The sequence below is a fragment of the Anguilla anguilla genome, chromosome 5 (assembly GCF_013347855.1).
Source record: "Anguilla anguilla isolate fAngAng1 chromosome 5, fAngAng1.pri, whole genome shotgun sequence".
Taxonomy (NCBI): Eukaryota; Metazoa; Chordata; class Actinopteri; order Anguilliformes; family Anguillidae; genus Anguilla; species Anguilla anguilla.
In genome coordinates this window covers 42540048-42559337 of record NC_049205.1, presented here as the reverse complement: position 1 = coordinate 42559337, position 19290 = coordinate 42540048, and the positions used below count along the sequence as shown (strand labels likewise).

The 19290-nt window shown below is 42.3% G+C and overlaps 1 protein-coding gene across 1 annotated transcript in view; it reads left to right on the top strand.

Annotated features, from left to right (window-relative positions):
- The window catches only part of LOC118228319 (transmembrane protein 263-A-like), a 68841-nt gene extending 49878 nt beyond the window's left edge, over positions 1 to 18963 (top strand). Inside the window, exon 3 of the mRNA XM_035419764.1 lies at positions 16535 to 18963. Coding sequence (XP_035275655.1) covers positions 16535 to 16815 — 281 coding nt within the window. The 3' untranslated portion in view covers positions 16816 to 18963. The remainder of the gene's footprint in view (positions 1 to 16534) is intronic.
- The last annotated feature ends 327 nt before the right edge of the window (positions 18964 to 19290 follow it).

The following is a 19290-nucleotide window of genomic DNA, read 5'->3' as shown; positions in this document are numbered from 1 at the left end:
GTAACTAGAAATGTGATTCAACGTTGCCATCAATTGTGAAATTGGACATTGAAAAGAGGAGGGGATGTAACAACAATTCAAAAGCGAAAGAATAATGTTGCTGTTTAAACTGCTTTAGAATGCTGGATTTTGAAGCGCATTTTAGAACTGTTAAAAGGCGGAGGTGTCCCTTTACTGAGAAATAATGGCCACTCTTGGACCAATCAGAATCAAGTATTCAGCCAAGCCGTTGTATAATTTCCAATAACGGGACAGCCCATCGTGTTTATTCCTTACCAAAACGACGTTAACAAATCACTGCAAGCGGTGACATTCCGTTTTTATAAACATTAGACATTACAAAAGGGCGCATGCCACTATACCGTCCAAAATGTAGAGCCAGGATAAGATGAATTACCAGAGTTGCACGGAAAGGTAGCCTGCATGCAACTGTTGTGAATGTCAAATGTTGCGAGGTAATGCAAAAGCATTGCGAGGGAACGCAAAAGTAGCTAAAAAAAAAAAAAAATCCCCACCATGACCCTTAGGGGGCTCCGTATTTTTTTCATCCAGTCCAGGTTTGTTCTTCCAGTCCAGTTTTTTTTTCCAGTCCAGGTTTTTTTTCTTCCGGTCCAGTTTTTTTTCTTCCAGTCCTGGTTTTTTTTCTTCCAGTCCATTTTTTTTACTTCCAGTCCAGGTTTTTTTATTCTTCCAGTCCAGTTTTTTTTTTCTTCCAGTCCAGTTTTTTTTTCATCCAGTCCAGGTTTTTTTATTTATTTATTTTTTATTTTTTAACCTGGCAACCAGTTATTTCTCAGTAAAGGGACACCTCAGCCTTTTAACAGTTCTAAAATTAATGCGCTACAAAATTTAGAATGCTACAAAAGCAGTTTAAGGGGAGGCACCGCCGTCTACAATGATTTTGGTAACTACTTTTGTTGGAAGGCCACAGCTGTAACTTGTTTGTTGATTGGAATAATGGAAGACTTTCAGTAGTAGTAGGGTGCACAAAAGAAGGAGTGGACTAATACAGATAGATTTTATATATGTTGTATTGGAGGCTTTTCTGTAATTTTCTGTGATAATTCCCTGTATTATTGCTGATACTGAAAAAAATAATTAGCTGTTTCCTTTCAATGAAAGTGCAGTTTCATATTCGTAAGGCCAACAGCAACTGTTCTTTTACCTGCTTGTCTGGGATTTTTATGGTACTGCCACCTGCCAGACAGAATGTGTGAAAACAACTTTATTTAAATGGCCTTGTTGCAGAACACCAACAATAATACATATCTTCTGCTGACAAATCTGTGTGACCATCTTATAAGCCACCCCTACAATGACTTTAATGACATTTTGATCCTTTGCTTTCAAAGTACCATATGAGACGATTCATCTCGTAATTAAAAATTCTTTGCTTTTTTTGTCAAGTCAAATAAAACATGGTTGGTAATACTTTGTTTTACAGTTATTCAGTCAGAGAAGTTAGCCCATTGTTCAACACACTCATCTCTGTGAGTGGCTTCCCAAAATGCACATTTGCACTCTCCTGTGTGAAATAATCAACTTTCTCCACTGTCCAATAACCATCCAGTGTGGAGGCTGTTTCTATAAATATTGTCTGGCTATTTGTAATGAAGGAGTCATTTCTCCAGCGCTTAACTCATTGTGATTTTCTCAGCACAAGGCTGGCAGAAGTCCTGTCTTTAAGACGATGGTCGAACAGCCGACACCGTGGTTTCATTTAGCGTCTTTCAGAAGGCTTCAACTTATCAGCTCACCACAGGAAGCCAGTTCTTTCTGTGGAAATAATAAAAAGGAAAGTGAAGCAGAACACTGTTTTTATTCTTTAAAGTCCCAGTCTCTAGGGATGCGTATCATCCGGATCTTGTTAATTCATAGATTTGGTTGTTTTGTTTTGACGTTCTTTTTCCATTTGGGTCTTTATCCTGTCATTATACAATTGGCCTATTTACACCCATCTTTCACCCTTCAAATTCACTGAAGCCGTTTTATCTTCGACTGTTCCAGCACTTTGATGTGGCAGTTCCACATGAATAAATGAATACAATGGCATGTACTATTCCTGTTGGTAGAGCTATGCATTTGAGGAACTGCTGGGATTCTTCTCCTTCCAGTCGCAGAAGACTTTAAACTGAAGAAGAATGGCAGCTCCCGTGCCTACCAAGTATTGTAGCTGGTATGAATACATTTATTGGAATATCTTAACCTTTTCCTCTGATCCTTGAAATGCCATTGTTCTGTGGCATGTATCTGAAGAAAAAGTGACATTTACTTGTGACTGTGGAATAGGATTGACCTTTTAAGGTTTGTGGTGGCTAGAGAGCCGAAGTGTTTCTTCCTTCCAGGAAGAGAGGAAAATGTGAGAATCCCTTTGTGGCTTTTTCTACTGAAGATAATAAATGCCGTGGTTTTGCCGAGCTTGTCAGAAGAGAACAGATAATTAAAGAGTGCACTCGCGCTCCTAGGAGGGTGAAGTCTTTCTGCAGTCAGACATCACACTGCCCCATAAACAAACCATTGACTCTGAGCGCCGTTCCCCAGACGAGATTACTCTGTGTAAAAGATGAACAAAACAGCCATTTTATTGGCGCATAAATATTCACCTGCTTAATTTCCTCAGCATGAAACCTGGCACCGGTGGTTTTGGGGTAGAGGTATATAACAGAACGTGTATTTGCTGGAAGAATATTTAGAGGAACATTACTGACAGAGGCTTGAGGGAGAGAGGGAGAGAGAGTGAGAGAGAGAAAGAGCAGCATTGATTTTTTGCTTTTTGATAAGATGTTTTTAGTTCTCTGTCTCGCGAGTGGCAGGGAAGTTGTCCCAGATGGCCGAGCGAAATCGTGCCCTGTGGCAGCAGGCACCAGTCACGCAAGACGGGACGGCTGCATGCCCAGTGGCACGGGCAGCTTCAGGGCACCACGGCTGTAGATGGCCCTAGTAGCCATGTCATGCAGCTGTGAGACACAGATTCCATTCATCGTTACTGCTCGTCTTTATTGTTCATTTGTTTTAATACATATGCTTACTGCATCGCAATTATGAGGAGGAAAAGTCTTCAATTGTGCTTCCTTCTGAGTTCTGGCAAGGCTCGGATGAGTTTTCATGCAGCTAAGTCTGGGCTGTAGGGAGCAATTTCCTTGTATAGCCTTTATCCATATCCTGAGTTTGAATGTGTTATTGATTTAACTGAAAAACTTTCAAGTTAAAATTAAAGCCGTTTTCACCTTAGCCTCAACAGAGTGGAGAAAAAATTGTTGCAGCGGGGTCAAAGGGCACTTTGAAATGGTATTGACCAATTGATGAATTTCATATTCCTGCTTTAAGTCAGGCCCCCCTCCTAAAGATCACTGCGGTTTGTGAATAAGCATGCGGTTCGTGAATATGCGTTTATTTTAACTCCTAGTTTTATCCTGAATTGCATTGATTTTCATTCTGGGAAGTTATGATGACATTGCGACACAAGTGAAATGCATCTAGCTCTGATTTGCATGCCACTGCTGTCCACGTAATAGAATAATTCTGGACTTCATGAACATGTCCAATGTCCACCCTAATTTGGATTATCCAGTGATTTGAATATCTGACTATTGCAGTTAAAAATTAAGTTGCTAACAAGTTGCTATATTGAACTTACAACAACGGTTGCATTCTGACCTTTCGAGTTTCCATACTAACCCGCCGGCACCTGATTACCGTTGTAGCTTCAATATAGCAACTTGTTAGCAACTTACTTTTTAAAAGCACAAAACTACTTCGAAATTCACATCTGGTATATTAATGGTTGTAATTTATCTTGTTGAACAAAACGTGAAACTCTCTTAGGCGTACGTTAACCACAGACCTTATTTTCTGCAGAAAATGAAATCCCTATGGGGAAAAAAAAGGACTGGATATCATTATCATCCTCATCATCACCGTCCTCATAAAATATACTGTGAGCATCAGAAATTCAATTTTAGTGAGTATCATTTCAAGGAGCACCTGTGGCTTACATACAATAAATGAGTCATCGTCAGCCCTTCACTCCTGCATTAACTGAACGGTTTGTGGTGTTGTGGTTTTTTAATATTGAGGTTCATTTGCGCAGTTGTGTTCAGTAGATTACAGATTGACACTGAACGCAGCGTGCTAGTCTTCCTTCCATCCGGTACACATCCGGGGTTATAATTTTAAATCACTTATAAGAAAATAACAATAAATAACAGCTGAGAGAGCTGGGTCCGAGGCTGTACAGTATATGCACATCTATCTCTTTAGTGAGGCTCTTTTAATGAGAGTAAGCACCGTTATTGATGAATGATGGTGGCTGTGTGTTGCGGGGAACGGGCCCTGAGCCTGTGCAGCCCGGTAGGTCTCCTCTAGCACACTAGCATTGCAGGCACGGAGACGGCCTGTCAGCGCGGCCTGCCGAAGAGCAGTCTGGAGCTATTTCAGGTGACTTATGAGCCAGGCCAACCCCAAAAACATTTGTGTGCGCGAGCCGCAATTACAGTCTCCCAGGGTCTTCTCCCAGCTTCCCGGGCTCCCCCCTCGCCTCCAACCCTCCCCCAATCACCCCCGCTCGCCCCCGCTCCCCCCTCCCCCCGCCCCACATCCTGCAGAAGCCGGCCGCCCGAAAAATAATCTACTCCATGCTTTTATTTTGATGTATTGTGGGAAGGCTAGTCAGTGATAGCCCTGGCAAAATTACACATGGTGCCCTGCAATCATTTTGAGATTTTCCTTGCCATCTCTCTCTCTCTCTCCCCCCCCCCCCCTCACTTTCTCTCTCCCCCTCTCCCTCCTCTCTCTTTCTCTGTCTCTCCCCCTCTCTCTCACTTTCTCTCTCTCTCTCCCCCTCTCCCTCCCCCCCCTCTCTCTCTCTCTCTGCAGAGTCATTCAGTATGATGTAGGTAGGCAGTAGCGAAAACAGTTTTTTAATAAGAAATACTGGGATTTTTTTCGAAAACAAAGCAAGGTTTGGCTTCTCTCTTCTGTTCACAAGTCTCATGCTAGCAGGGCTTCATGCAGAGGGTGTGAGCAAGACTGTCGAGACTGTTTATATACTGCCACCCTGTAATTGGCATACATGATAAGTAGTTAAGCATGTAATGAAGAGGGAATTAATTCTGTCAGGGTTTTTGTTTTTTCTTTCTAAATGTCACACTTTTTTTGACAGCAGGGAAGGCTGTTGTAGCTAAGTGTCAAACTGCAGAAACCCCCCCCCACCAGGCAATTACTTCAGAAAGTTCATAAGTTCAGCAGAAAGAACAATCGGAGAAACATAATGAAGAACTGGCCTGCATTGGAACTGGACCCACCGCAGAGTCAAACTGTTTTTGTTGGATGCGTAAGAGAGATAGGAAAACCTTTGTTAATCCACACCACCACTTGCAGGCTACTGAGTAAAAAAATAATAGTTAATTGCCACAATCCTGGTTGAAGCACTCCCAGCTAGATTTTAATTGAACCACGTACGTGGAGTTTGGCAAAGTGGCACACTCACCAGCGAGAGTCATCACCCCTGCGCTTCTGCACTTTACTGATGACTTTGGTAATTAAGACTGAGGGAGTGAGTTGGCTCTGCATTGCAAAGTGAATCCGCTTTGTAATTAAACAATGAGCAACAAGGTGGTGCCGGCCCAGAAATGTGTTTTAGCGCCTCTCGGGCAGAAGTAAGACAAGAGGAGTTATGCTGTATTTGGAAAGTGAACATGGGTCTTATTTTGCAGTTGTCTTTAAAAGGAAAGCATCGATCTGTTGTTTGGGTCATTGCTGTGATCAAACTTGTTGAGCTTCATAGAGCTTGCTGTTTTATTTGTTTGTTTGTTTGTTCTTTCTTTCTTTGTTTAGCAGTCAGACCCTGTACAGTGTTTTTGCCAGAAAAAAATTGTTTAGGGTAGGCGCTGGGGGGAGAGCAGGTGTAGAGGGGGAGCGCTTGCTGGCTGAAAAAAGGAAGCGCTTTATGCATGGAGGAAAATTTCAACACATGAGATTCTGAGATGTTTTATTTTAGTTGTTTATTATTATTATTATTATTATTATTATTATCATCCATCAACTCAGGACTTATTTCAGCGAAAATCTTTGGTCCAAATGCATGTCTTTCAAATTTTATCAATGTTACTGAGTTCACAGCATTTACGCTCTGTTAGAGGCAATACCATGCAATGTCAGTTGCCACATATTTCTCCCATTGTCTCAATAAAGTAATCAGATTCAAACTCGTTTGACGCGGATAGCATCTACCCAGTGTCCTTTATCGACAGGCTGCTTAATAATGTTGTTGTCTGTAAAGTTAATATTTTAGACTGGTAGCTACAATCTTTGCAGATTGCTGAAACAGGGTATTTGACGCTAGTCTCGCCCACCACCTGAGGATGGCATCAAAGGCTGCCATATTTGTGGAACTGGGGTTGTGCAAAATTAACTTTAATACCCATTTTAGGCTACTCGTTTAATTCCACTTACTCGGAAGACTGACATTGCCTAAGTGCTACACATAAATTCAAAAAGCCCGTTTTTGTCATTTGTTAAGAACGTCAAGTTACTCAATTAACATTAAAGAGTTTACTAATTATATTCTTGTTTATTTAACTGATGTGGTCTTATATTAATTATTCACGATAAGAGATCAGTGGAAAATATTTTTCTAGGTAGGTATTATTGCGGTATTACCTTCAAAACGTTAGATACTGTCTTCCTATGTGTGGTGAGCGTTCTGTCGCAAATTGGCTGCCGTGCATCACCCAGGTGGGTGCTACACATTGGTGGTGGGTGAGGTGAGTTCCCCTTCACTGTAAAGCACTTTGAGCATTTGGAAAAGTGCTATATAAATGTAATTAATAATAATAATAAGGCTATTGATTGATAACAAAATTAAGTGATTTTGAAAGGCGGGGTTGTTGCATCATAAATTTAATTGAAGCCTGTTTGTTACCTTTTATGACAGAATGCAGAAAGTGCCTCTCTCTGCATTTTTCCCTTAACATCAGGGGAGGCGCTGGGTAATTTAGGGGAGGCGTACGGCCTCTCCTGTAAAGTTCTGGGGGAAACCATCCTGTAGCCAACACTGTACCGCACACCTACAGTCTTCTTATTAAAACTGACCGTGACCCAGGCCTGTTGTTCTTGTGGTGGCCCACTCCAGCAGAATCCTTGTGAAAGCACTGCGCACCACCTCTTTCACACTCTTGTCCTCTGTCCACAAGGACTCCATTCCTCATGTAAATGAAAAATCTGAGTGTGCGACACTCAAAGAGGTGGGCAGCTGGCTTTGTTTCCTTCCAGTGAAGTAGTAGGAGTATTTTTTTTTCTCTCGTGTGGAGAAGCGGTTCAGCCACTGCTAAATTTGGCAATATAATTTCTTGTTTGATGAGAGACCACGCTGTATACCTGGTACTGGGGGGTGGGGGCATTGACCTCAAAATCAGTGGGAGCTGTCTTGATTTCTCTCAGATATAACCTGATTGCGCATGTGGTCCAGTTAGAAGTTTGTCTGTTTCCATCACCTGGTTCTGCTATGCCAATGATTGCGTGACAACACTCCATATTTTTAGTGTCCCCGGCCAAGATACTGCTTTCTTAGGTGTTGATCGGATGCAGTGCGTGTTTTTTTTCTTCTTTTTTAAATGGTTCTCCAGGCCTTAATTTAAGAACGTGTAAAAGTCACCACTGAACTGTAACAGTAGGACCCCGTAATCAGAACTCATTCATGCAAGACCCTGCGAGCTGAAGAAGAAAAGAAGGAGTTGTTGTCGATTTATCTGCGCCAACAATGGGTGCGAAGCCGCTAATAATGATGAGGACGCAGAGACGCGCGAGGCCTTGGGCCTCCTTTCCCACGTATCACACAAAGGCCGCGACGCGCGTAAAAAAACGATTTTGTTTACACGGCTGAGAAAACACAGCCGGAGAATGTTCCGTTTGACTTTTCCCTTTCATTAAAAATGAATTACGCATTATTAAAATGTTGCGTCACTGGGGAGAGATACGTATCGCAGATTCGTTATTAGTTATTGTAAGGCAGATTAGACACCCGCTCCATTTTAGATGGTAATCCGGGCTACTATCCGTAGATGTGTTTTTTTTTTTCGGCGTGGAGCTCCAGAGGTATTAAGGGAAGGAATCCCATTACAAGAGGTTGCGCTGCCCGTGCTGCAGGAGCGACCTCCAGTTTCGCAATTAAACCTCTTTAGCTCAGGGCTCGTTATCCCGAGATCACATTCACTCTCTCTCTCTCTCACCTCATCAACGCGCATTAAGCTCGGTCTCCGAGTGTTTGCCGTAGGGCTGGGGGAGCGGAGCCTTCCTTCCTTTATTGCTTTTTCTCTCCGAGCCGCGGCACTGAAAGGAACGCCAAGTTTGAGGCCCTTCTGGCTTGATTGAAACCGTGGCAACGCAGTGACGACCCCGGTGGGTACAATTTTTTTTTTTTTCCCCCACCTGTAATTATAGCATGTCCTGATCTCAGTCATGCAACACGCTGCGTTCTTTTGAAAGCTGCTGTTTGTGCCTGTTCCTTTTTTTTTTTTCCCCGCCTGCTGTTTTTCATCCCTGTTTGTTCTCTTAGTGTTCCGTGATTTATTTAGCTGTTTTCTGAACGCGTTTCGGTGAATTTGTCCGGTGCCGTTACGGTGGCCGCCTTTATACCGCTGGCCGCGTCATCGCACTGATGAATGCGTACAGGTCTCACCTGATGGTTGATTATTAGTCAAATGTTGTGAGGGTGCTTAAAGATAGAGACTTGTGGTGAAACATGACAGAAATGGAGGCAATCCACTGGTATAAGGCAGAGTCGGCCTCTCATGTCAAAACGTAAACTATTGGCCGTATGCAACCAGTCAGTGAGAAGATGGGTTCTTCACCACAGTTTAGCCAACTTCCCTCATCAGACGCAGGAGAAAGGGATTCATGTTTATCAATATCCTGAGTTTTATAAACCCTCTGAACACCCACAGAGAGACAGTTTGCAGAGAACATTTGCCAGGTGCAGTATTCTTGAGTGCACTGCAATGTCGTTTGGTTGTTTGTTGGCTAGCTCTAACATTATATCCAAAGAATAATATACCACCTGCTATCCAAAAATACATGCCCCACAGCAATATGTGGTTTACCTGACAACTCTAATATGTCGTTACAAAATTTTAAAGCCTACACTTTCAAGCTAGAAGCAAAACATTTTTGACAGCTTGCAAGGTAGCTGGCAGGCTAACCGTATTTTTTTAAAGGGGACACGCTTTATGGACAACTCTCTGTGCCCACCCAGAGCACTGGCCACTCACAATGCATGGCCGTACATGACAATGGCAATGAATACAAGCTTTGCTACATCCATTTATTTGTTCTGTGAGTGCCTTCAGTAAGTCATGTGTCTGGGCCTGTCTGCCTTGGTGTCCCTGAGCCCCTTGTGTCTTCACACACTGTCGATTCATGCCGATTCCGGGTGAGCTGTTTTCTTTCCGTTGTCTTGAGCTCACTCCGCCGCGATGGCGGGACGATACGTACGGCTGTCTGTGTAAATCTGGAGTGGAAATTTGCCTTTCCTATTTCCACCCTTCACAAAGCAAGATGATTCGGTAACGCGCAAGTGCATGATCAGCAAAGGAGCGACTCGTATCTCCATTTACTCTGCCTTTGGCCATGCAGACTGCTTTCAGGATGCTATCCGAGTGTGGGATTTGTGTCGGAAGGCTTCTCTTTTTTCATCCGAAGGGTCTATCACTGAGCCGTGCGTCTTTAGATCATCCTTAGCGTGATTTAGATACAGTATTGTAACAGCCTCTTAATCAGGTTCTGGGTACCATTAGGAGTTGTGCATTGATGAAGTGTTACTGCTTTTAATTAGCATGTACTTGATGGACAACACACAACTGCTTTCAGTTACTGTTATGGCCATCGATTAGCCTAAATAATGATACCAAACAGAAGCGGTTTGCTGTAATCTGTTAATGTTCATTATGTTTTTTCCAAGCACGGCAGGACACTAGGTATTTATAAATTACTAAAATCAGTTTTTTTCTGTCTTGGTAAAAAGTCTTTTTTTGTATTGTTTTCAAACTTTTCATTTGTCAAAATTATGGTATCATAATATAGCCCCTCCCCATCTGCTCATCCTGTATTTATTTCTACTCTTGTTTTTATGTTAATTATCTTGTCTTTTGGCTGCTCTTCTCTTCATTTTCTGTCTGGAGACGGCCTCCGGTTGCAGTCTTATCTCTCACACAAGGTCAGGATTTAATTTCTCATTACCTGCATTCCTCGCTCAAAGAATCCTCACTTTGCGGTTCTTTGTGATCCCTCCAATGGGGCCCGTCTCCGTGCTCCGCTATTGGCTGCAGCTCAGAAAGGAGCTCTGCCGTGTGTGGGCGAGCGTCCCGGTCAGCAGTCTGAGATAGCGCCGCCATTGAGTCCCGGGCTTAATCTGACATCGCTTTTCTTTGATTCGCTTCTCCGATGAAGGCTGGTCAAAAGGCGAACGCGAATGTGGCGAAGGACGCCCGCAAAATTTCACGGCTGCGAGAAGCCCTAGACCTCTGCGAGCATCTCGAGAGCGAAAGTGCACTCTCGATAGCAGCGCATGCTCATTTCCTCCATTTTATGAGCTGCAGTCCAGAGTGAAGTTGAGGGATCTCTTGAGGGGTTTTCCCCTCCTTGTCCGTGGGTCAAATGTAGACTTTGTCTTTTTGACTGTATCTTTGGCCCCATCTATTATCTACAGCGAGCTCCGTAATGTTTGGGAGAAAGGCTTTTTTTTTTTTTTTTTTTGGCTCGGTACTCCACAATTTTAGTTTTGTAATCAAACAATCCACATGTGGGTGAAGAGCAAATTCTCAGCTTTTATGAAAAGGTATTTTTATATATTTTTCACCATGTGGAAATTATAGCACTTTTTATGCCTAGCCCCTTGATTTCAGGGCACCATAATATTTGGGACAAATGGCCTCACGGGTGTTTCTGATTTGCCAGGTGTGTTCATTTGCTTCCTTTGTGCAGGTATGAGAGACTTTCAGTATCTAGTCTCGATTCTAGTCTTCTGTTAGCCTTTGGAGCCTGTTAATGATGTTTGTCAACATGAGGACCAGAGTTTTGCCAGTAAAATATGTTGCATTGCTACGGGTTCCTGTGTAAAGGGCCATTAACATTGCTTAAACCCATTGAGAGTAGGGACATCGGGGAGGCAGTAGAATTTTTTTTGGGGGGGGGCAGAGTCCAAGGTGACCCCCTTCTCTTCACCAATGCTGCGTTGTGTGACCGCAGCAGTGCGCAGCGCAAATTAACATTGCCACGGACTGCTTCACCGGCCAGATTTGATTTAATTGATTATCTGGATTGACTTGTGGGCCGGATCAAAATCTGTGAGGGGTTGCGTCTGGCCCGCAGTCCTTGAGTTTGACTCATGTGGCGTAGGGTTTGAAGATTGATTGAAGATGCGGAGCCGTTCCATTCGCTGCCCTGTTGGCTAGTATCAAGGTTTTAAACTTGATGCGAGCTGTAACAGGCCGCCTGTGCGGTGAAATGAGGAGGGGCGTGACACGAGCACGGCTGGGAACACTGTAGGGCGTTCACGCAGCTGCACGCTGTATTATGCGGCTGCACTCTGTATTAGCTGCAGAGGACTTGCGGCACCAGCAGGGAGACCAGCTAGAAGGGAATTGCAGCACTCTAGGCATGAGAGTATCAGGGCTTGGACTAGACGTTGGGCGGGGTCTATGGTGAGGAAGCGGTTACTGATTGCGCATTCCGGAAAGATTTGAAAAGCCGCAGCTTTATGTCCCACGGATTTCAAACGAAAATAAATCCCAATAAAATCTGCCACAAAAAAAGTGGCACATTAAAAAAGGAGAATGAAACAATCCTGTTTCAGGCTTATAAATTTCTGATTGATGTGCTGATAAAGTACCAGCAATCAAATGGAGCTACATTGAAATACATTTCTTTGACAGTTCCTTTTTTAGTAATGATGTTTTTGTTCTTGTTAAAATAGTTTCTTGGACTCATATGTTTTGTAACCCATAAAACCTTTGATAGCACATCAATAGAAGCGATGGACTGACAGCTTCAATCAAAAGATAGAATTGGCATAGGCCTGGCATTTCTTTTAAAAAGGAAGTGGCATATTTTTCTATTGCAAGCACAGACAGGCAGTGACATCCTAGTGATTAGTGGGGTGTGGGTTCAGAAAATTAGTTCCAGGGTCTTTATGAAATGAGCGCACGTGTCACTGTGACATTTAACGGGGAAAGCGAATTTCCGGTTCTTTTAACTGAGCAGAGATGTTTAACTGGGACATAACTGTGTCAGCCCCCACGGGACACCGTACTGACATTAAGGAGCTGTGTGCCAAACCCAAGCACTCACTTTTCAGACTTCAACGAGCTTTAGCCGCTCTCATATTTTAGATGTCAACTTGAACCGCACAAAAGTGTGTATGGTGCAGCGTTTTCGCACATCATATGTTTGTTTTTTCGAAGAATAAAACAAAAAGATGTGTACATATCTATGCATATTGCATGAGAATGCCATAATGTCAATACATGGAATGAATTACAATGAATTCAAATTTTTTTTCATTTACACTATTTAAATATCATTCTGTAAAGCGCAGAGCTCGATAAATTGTCTGAAATGCTCTGCGCTACGGATTGCCTCCTGTCCTCCAGGAAATGAAGTTTGCATTTGAAGTCGTTTTTCTGCTTTCCGTGGACACGGCGCTTGCGGTGTGCGGCAAGTCACCTGGCCCCGGTCCACTCGCTGCCCTGCCGTGCTGAGATGGAGGTGACCATGAAACCATCTTAGATAACGAGCCGCTGATTCAACTCTGCAGGGGGCGTGAAAGGGCAGAACATTTGTCCTCACTGATTCACAGCAATTTAACTGGGTGTGCTGCCAGCAATATCATCAGGGCAAGATAATTCACGCTCGGCATAAAATATTTCACTTAAATCAAGAAAGCAATCTCTCACACGGTTAGCAGACTCGTGTGTGCTTAATCCCTGTGGTCTTCAGTCTGAAGAACCAATAAACAGTACTCTCGCACTGTTTTTGAGTTTCAGATCCCAAATGTATTGGTCATACGCAGCCGTCTTGGTTTTGATTTTCCGCTTTTCACTTCCTGTTTTTGTTTTTACTTCCCTTATTAACTTCACTTATTTCGGTGTGTGTGACGAAGACAGGACAGCTCTTATTAAGCAGTATTAAGTCAGTGATGTGTTCAGAGCTAGCTCTGCTCTATACAAACCTCATGTCCACTAAAACCCAGAGCAGCATACAGCAACTTCCACATTGATTGGTTTACAACAGTAAAGTGTATCTTCATAATTACTTGCTGAGAACATGGAAACCAGACCAAACAGCAGGATTTTACCATAATCCCAAACATTCCTTTTTGTTACTTTCGTAGACTAATGAGCTTGGTAGTAGAAGAACTGCAAATGGTGTTGGCCAGAATCCTACAATAAAAAATATAGGCTTATAAGTATATTTAATCAGAGTTAGATGAATGTGTTAGGTGAGATTTGAATAGTCCTCTTTGCTTTGAATTGTGACATGAAGTGGGGAGCATTGATTCCCTGTGGCTGCAGGGGAACCCCTGCCAAATGTCATGGGCGCTCTGAGACTGGGGATGACCAAAGCTGCTTGGAAGAGCGTTGTCAGCAAGATGGAGTAGGCTTTCCTCAGCGATAACAGTGTTAAATACAGTTTCAGCTTAGCACCAAGTGTATTGTACAGCTGTCAGTGTAACTAGAAGGTGTGTGTGTGCGTGTGTGTGCGTATGTATGTGTGTGTGTGTGTGTGTATGTGTGTGCAGGGATATCATTATTGATTTTGTGCATTCATTTTTTTTTTAATGTCTGTCTCAGAAATATTTAGAGAATACCAGGAGCCATTAAGAATTTATACTTGTCGGTTCTATGTTTTTTTCCTGCAAACAATTTGTTATTAACCATATGGTGGCATGGTTAAATAGAGAATTTACCTTCAGAAAGAGCAAAAGAAATCTGCATTTTCAGATGTATCTCATGCTAATCAAGGCAGCTCAAGCACAGGGTTTCTACATTTTCCAGGTCTTCATGCTCAGGTCATTAGAGAAATGTCAAAGAAAGGAAAGGGAGAAGACAGGCTGCCTCCACACTGTAGTACTGAACGGCAAGCTGGTTTAGATCCAAGTGTCTGTCGGTCACTGTTATGAAACAAACTCAAATACGGCAAGTATTCTCAAATTTATCTGCAGATTTTCAGTTCAGTTGTACCTGGTTTTATATACAAAACAAGGGTTCATTGTCATCAAATTTTATAATCAACGAACTTATCTAAAATGTAAAAATTCTTATGTATCTAATAGTCTTAATATCTAATTAATTCCCCTTAATTTCAATGTGGTTTAAATTGGCTGCCTCAGCGGTGTCATCTAATTCTGTCCCTTTAAAGCAGGGTGTTCCTCATGTTGAAGTGATAGTTAGTATGTGTACTCAGTGTCCTGAAAAGCCTGACAAATTTCCCCGTTGGCTTACAAGCCGCATAGTACCAGAAGTCTGACTCCTGTTCCACCTTGTATTGTTTTTTAAATGAATATTTATTAAGTCAGAGGGGAGGGAGGGAACAGAGTGATTGATGTGTGCGGCTTTCACTACGATGCGAGTTCAGGACTGAGGAAAGTGAGCATGTGTCATTGTGTCAAATTATCTATAACAGCACTTTGTCATCACGTGTGGAGCTTCTGTTGGTATAGGGTAAGGGGAGGAGATGGGTCATAATAGAAAATTTGCTTTCACGTTTTGCCTAAATTTACAGGTCGATGGTGCATTAATCATAATACAGTAGCAGATGTTGGTATGGCCTGGAAATGGATCAACATCGGAAAGTGTAGTTTTCCAAATCTTTACCTAAATCTGTAAACACAAATAGATGTGTGAATACTGTATATTCAATAGAGATTGGTCAGGGGTCTGTAATTAAACATAAATTGTGTCTTCCAAGTGTGTTTCAATCCAACAGAAATGTGTTTTTTTGTGTGTGTTTAACTCTTGTTTATAATCTGCCTCTTTATTTGTAGCTTCCTTTTTCCTGTACGTTTTTTACAAGTTTATTCATGCTGGGTTATAGGATTCTAATCGCAGTCACAGTTTCGTTAAATTTGCAAATGGTCTCTCTGTTTAAAATCTTTCTCGGTCTCCTCTTTCTCTTAGCTGACATTAGTGGTAGTGGTGCAGCAGTGCGCTTTGTATGTACTGTACTGCTGGGGGGAAAAAAAGCTTTTTGAAAAGCTTTTTGCCGTAACTGAGTCAGTTCAATCAAGTCAGGGAGTCGCACAGGACTGTTTTGCCGTTACCTGTGTAATCATGTTGAAAGAAAGCGATCTTGGCTGTGGAAAGCAATTCCAAAGTGTGAATCTTGAGCGTTATTTAGTTACCACGGCTTCAGTGTGCACCCACTAAATCATTTTAAATTTAGGACCGTCATGTTTTTCCAGTTGTCTGTTTTCCCCACCTGCTACACAGCAGCAGTCATGCGTAATCCTGGCTTTGTTCAATCCATTCTGCGAAAATGGCTCCAGTGTGTTCTGCTAAGAGTTCACACAGTTGCTCTGGGGAGTTGGAGGGAGAAACTGTGTAGTGTGCACAAAAAGGCTCCCCTAATGAATGCACAGGCCATTTAAAGCCTGGGATACTTCCCACCTGGGACCCAGGTTTAAACAGGCCAGCTCAGTCGAAAACGCACCTCAAGTCAATGCGAAGATAAGCGTTCAAGGCTTGGAGAACATGCAGATTTGAACTGAAGTTTACCCTCACCCAGGCTTGTAAGAATGCACGATTTATATAGAATGAGGGTTTCTGCTACCCCTGTACCAGGTTGATTAAGCCAAGAGCAGGGAAACCCTTCAAAAACATTGCCTTCTGCTATTCTTTGGCATACAATTTGATGGCAGAAAAATATGCAATCTGGATGTTATATCAATTTATGCCAACTATGCAAAATTTTAAGCTGCAAATGTTACACCTGCTTCCAAAAATAGTTGTGGGACATATGATTCAGGTGCAACTGATATCAATGCTGTTTGTGTAATAGAAAAGAGTGTTTTTATGTAGTGTTTCAGTTGCTTCACCTGTCTCTGTGACTATTACTTGTGGGTAAGGAGGCCTTTTTTCAATAAATATTTGTTTTTGACTTTTTTTTTAGTAAATGCAAGCGTTAACACTTTTTCTTCACAAAATCACATTAGCGAGTTAGTTTTAGCTATTGCTAAACTTCACAAACTTCACAAACATTTTTGTTTTTAATTGATAGTCAGTGTTGATTGAATGTGAGCCAGTGTATTTCGGCCTACTGTAAAAAAAACAGTGAATTCTGAAAGAGCGGGTATGTCTTGAAGTTCCTCTTAGGAAAAATAAAGCTGTTCTAAAGTTTAAATGAAATAAATCTTTTCGTTTATATTCTATTTCATTCCATTCCATTCCATACCGTTTCGTTCCGTTCTATTCTATTCTATTCTATTCTATTCTGTTCTATGAAGAGGTGTCTCTTAATAGGTCCTCACCACTGTCTGTTGCAGATCTGGAGAAGGACCACCCCAAAGCAGAGGCGGGCGTAATCTGGAGGGTGACAGGCGGGCTCTTCAACATGACGAGGGGCGCGGTGGGCGCCACCCTGGGAGGCGTGGCCTGGGTGGGAAGCAAGAGCTTCGAGCTGACCAAGACAGCAGTAACGAGCGTCCCCGCGGCGGGCGTTGGCCTGGTCAAGGGCAGCGTCTCCGCGGTAGCGGGAGGCGTGGGAGCAGTGGGATCAGCGGTGGCCAGCAAAGTCACACCAAAGAAAAAGGACAAATCTGACTAGGCCCACAGGCCGCTCTAGGGTTTGTTTTTTCATTTGTTTGTTGCAATAGGAATATCTATCTGGTCACTAAAGGGATATTTCTGAGGTTTGGTACATGACACAAAGAAAGTAAGGATGACAAAGTAAGGATGTGAACCTCGGTGCTTGCGGTGCAGTTTCTTTGGGGGGGGGGGGGGCGGGCGGGCGGTGGTTGGTCTTTGGGGATTTGGTGTGGGGGTGTTGCGGAGTTAAGCACGATAAACATGATGTAGTCTTTGATCCCTGAAAGCAGGTGTGATATCATCAGCACCACTTGACTGCAGACTGGGATTTAACAACAATTACTTTCACACAGATAAATGTCGGCAAATCACCCTTTAACCTTGGACCAAACTGAATTGTACAGCCAGATGACAGCATTGCAACTGATATGCTTTTCAGTCTGTTATTGAAGATAATGTGTGAATGCTTTATTCACATCCTTGAAGAACCATGGCTCTATTACTCCCTGTTGCTCTGCTGTCTCTGGCGACTACTATAGAAATGGACCATGTCAAGAACACTATTGTACATAAAAGGATCACGTTCATTCCGTTTTACTGAACATCAGTGTTTTTCTGAAGCTTTTGAATATGTGGAGAAATTGATGGATTTTACCAAAGTTTAGACCTAATAAAAAACTCACCACAATCACCACACAAAAAAGTGATTCGATTTCAAAAAGAAACAAAATCTTTTTCCATTACACCTACTTTTTCAAGATGTACTAAAGTGGCGATTGTGATTTTGTTCTTTTTGAATTGTACGTCGCAGTTTTGATTGGCGGTGTAGGCCCTATATAACAGATTCCAATCAGTATGTCATCTGTGTCGCTGCGTGAAGTTTCCCCGTGCATGCAGAGGATCATTTCATGCGGAGTGCGATAAAACCTTAAACAAAAGAAATGCACAGCGGGCAAAGAAAAGTACAGTTGATGATAGGTTCACTGGTCTCTGAGTAAAGGATGTCCATCAGCTGTCGACACTTAAATATAGACTTTTCGCTTTTAGTGATGAGCTGACTCGGGAACTAATTTCTCCTGGGCGGTGTACTCTTTTACCGGTGAAATCAGTCGGCTGTTGTCGGAAAATGAGCACTTATCAAAAACTGGCTTCGCTGTATCTGCAAGCTGTGGTACTTCAGAAACAGTACGCAATTTCTTCACATAGGGACTGGTTCAGAAATAGTGTGTAAAAAAAGCCATTAAATGTGGTGGATTGAAAGAGAAGGCCCAAAGATTAAGGACGATGAACTATGAAGAAATGAACAGCAGTATTGACTGCAGGGTTGGTGTGAAACTGATCACGCTGTTGCCCTCTTATACAGTGAATCTAGGGAAAACAGAGGAAAGAGGGGGCTTTTGTGTTAGTTAACAGTTAGCCTAATTATGACAATAAAAAGCATCAGTACGATACTGTGATGCATACAAACTGCCAGGAGGTCCTGAATGGTTTCAGTGCAGCACCGTGTCAATGTTGAATTATGTGCAGGGTCAGGTTTGGGGTATCAGTGTTTACGTCATGCCCTTGCATTAATGTATGTTTACGTGCCTATGTAGACTAGATGGATACTGAGATGTGCTGCATTTCCCAAGAGTTTAATAGAAACTCAGAGACAGGACAGCTGTTACTATTTGCATTTATTATTCTACGTGCACAGGCTTTCTCATTTAAAACATGCATTTATTTTCTTGTTACAGTATACCCTGTCATGCTAAATGCTGCAGATCGGAGCTTTTTTTTTTGTTTCTGGTTTTTCTTTTTAAGATTTGGAACATGAATTTCCAGTCTTTTACCATACCTGTGTGTATTTAAAGAAATTACTGTAAGTTCATTAGGAGTTTCAAATGAAATCCCTTGCTTGGCATGGTAGTTGTGTATGCTAGTGCACTGCATGCTTCAGGCTGTAGTTTCCCGTATTCAATGTGGTATAACTCTACTTCTTTCTTTTTCTCTTGGTTTTTTTATTCATTTATTATGCACATTAGATTCTGGTAGCAATTTCCTGTATCAGAGGATCTGTTGCTGTAAATTGGACTTTGAAGACAGTTTAGATTTTGTCTATTATAGAACTATTTTTGCAAACTTGATGCTGTATTCTATAAATAAAGTAACTGTATTTTAAGAATCACAGTAGAATCATCTTTATTTTTATACATTTTATTTGTAGCACTGTAAGATTTTGGTTTACTTTTTTGACTAAATACAACACAACAAACCTTAAAGCAGATGGGCTGCAGCAGCAGAAGACCATGCCGGGTTGCACTCTTGTCTGCTAACAACAGGAAGATGAGGCTACTGTGCCCAAGTGAACACCAAACCTTGATCATTGAAAATTGGAACGACTCTTGGGGTGACAAATCTTCATTTTTGCTGCAACATGCAGACTGTAGAGTCAGAATTTGCCATGAACAGCATGAAGCCATAGATCCGTCCTGCCTTGTGCCAGCGGTGCTGG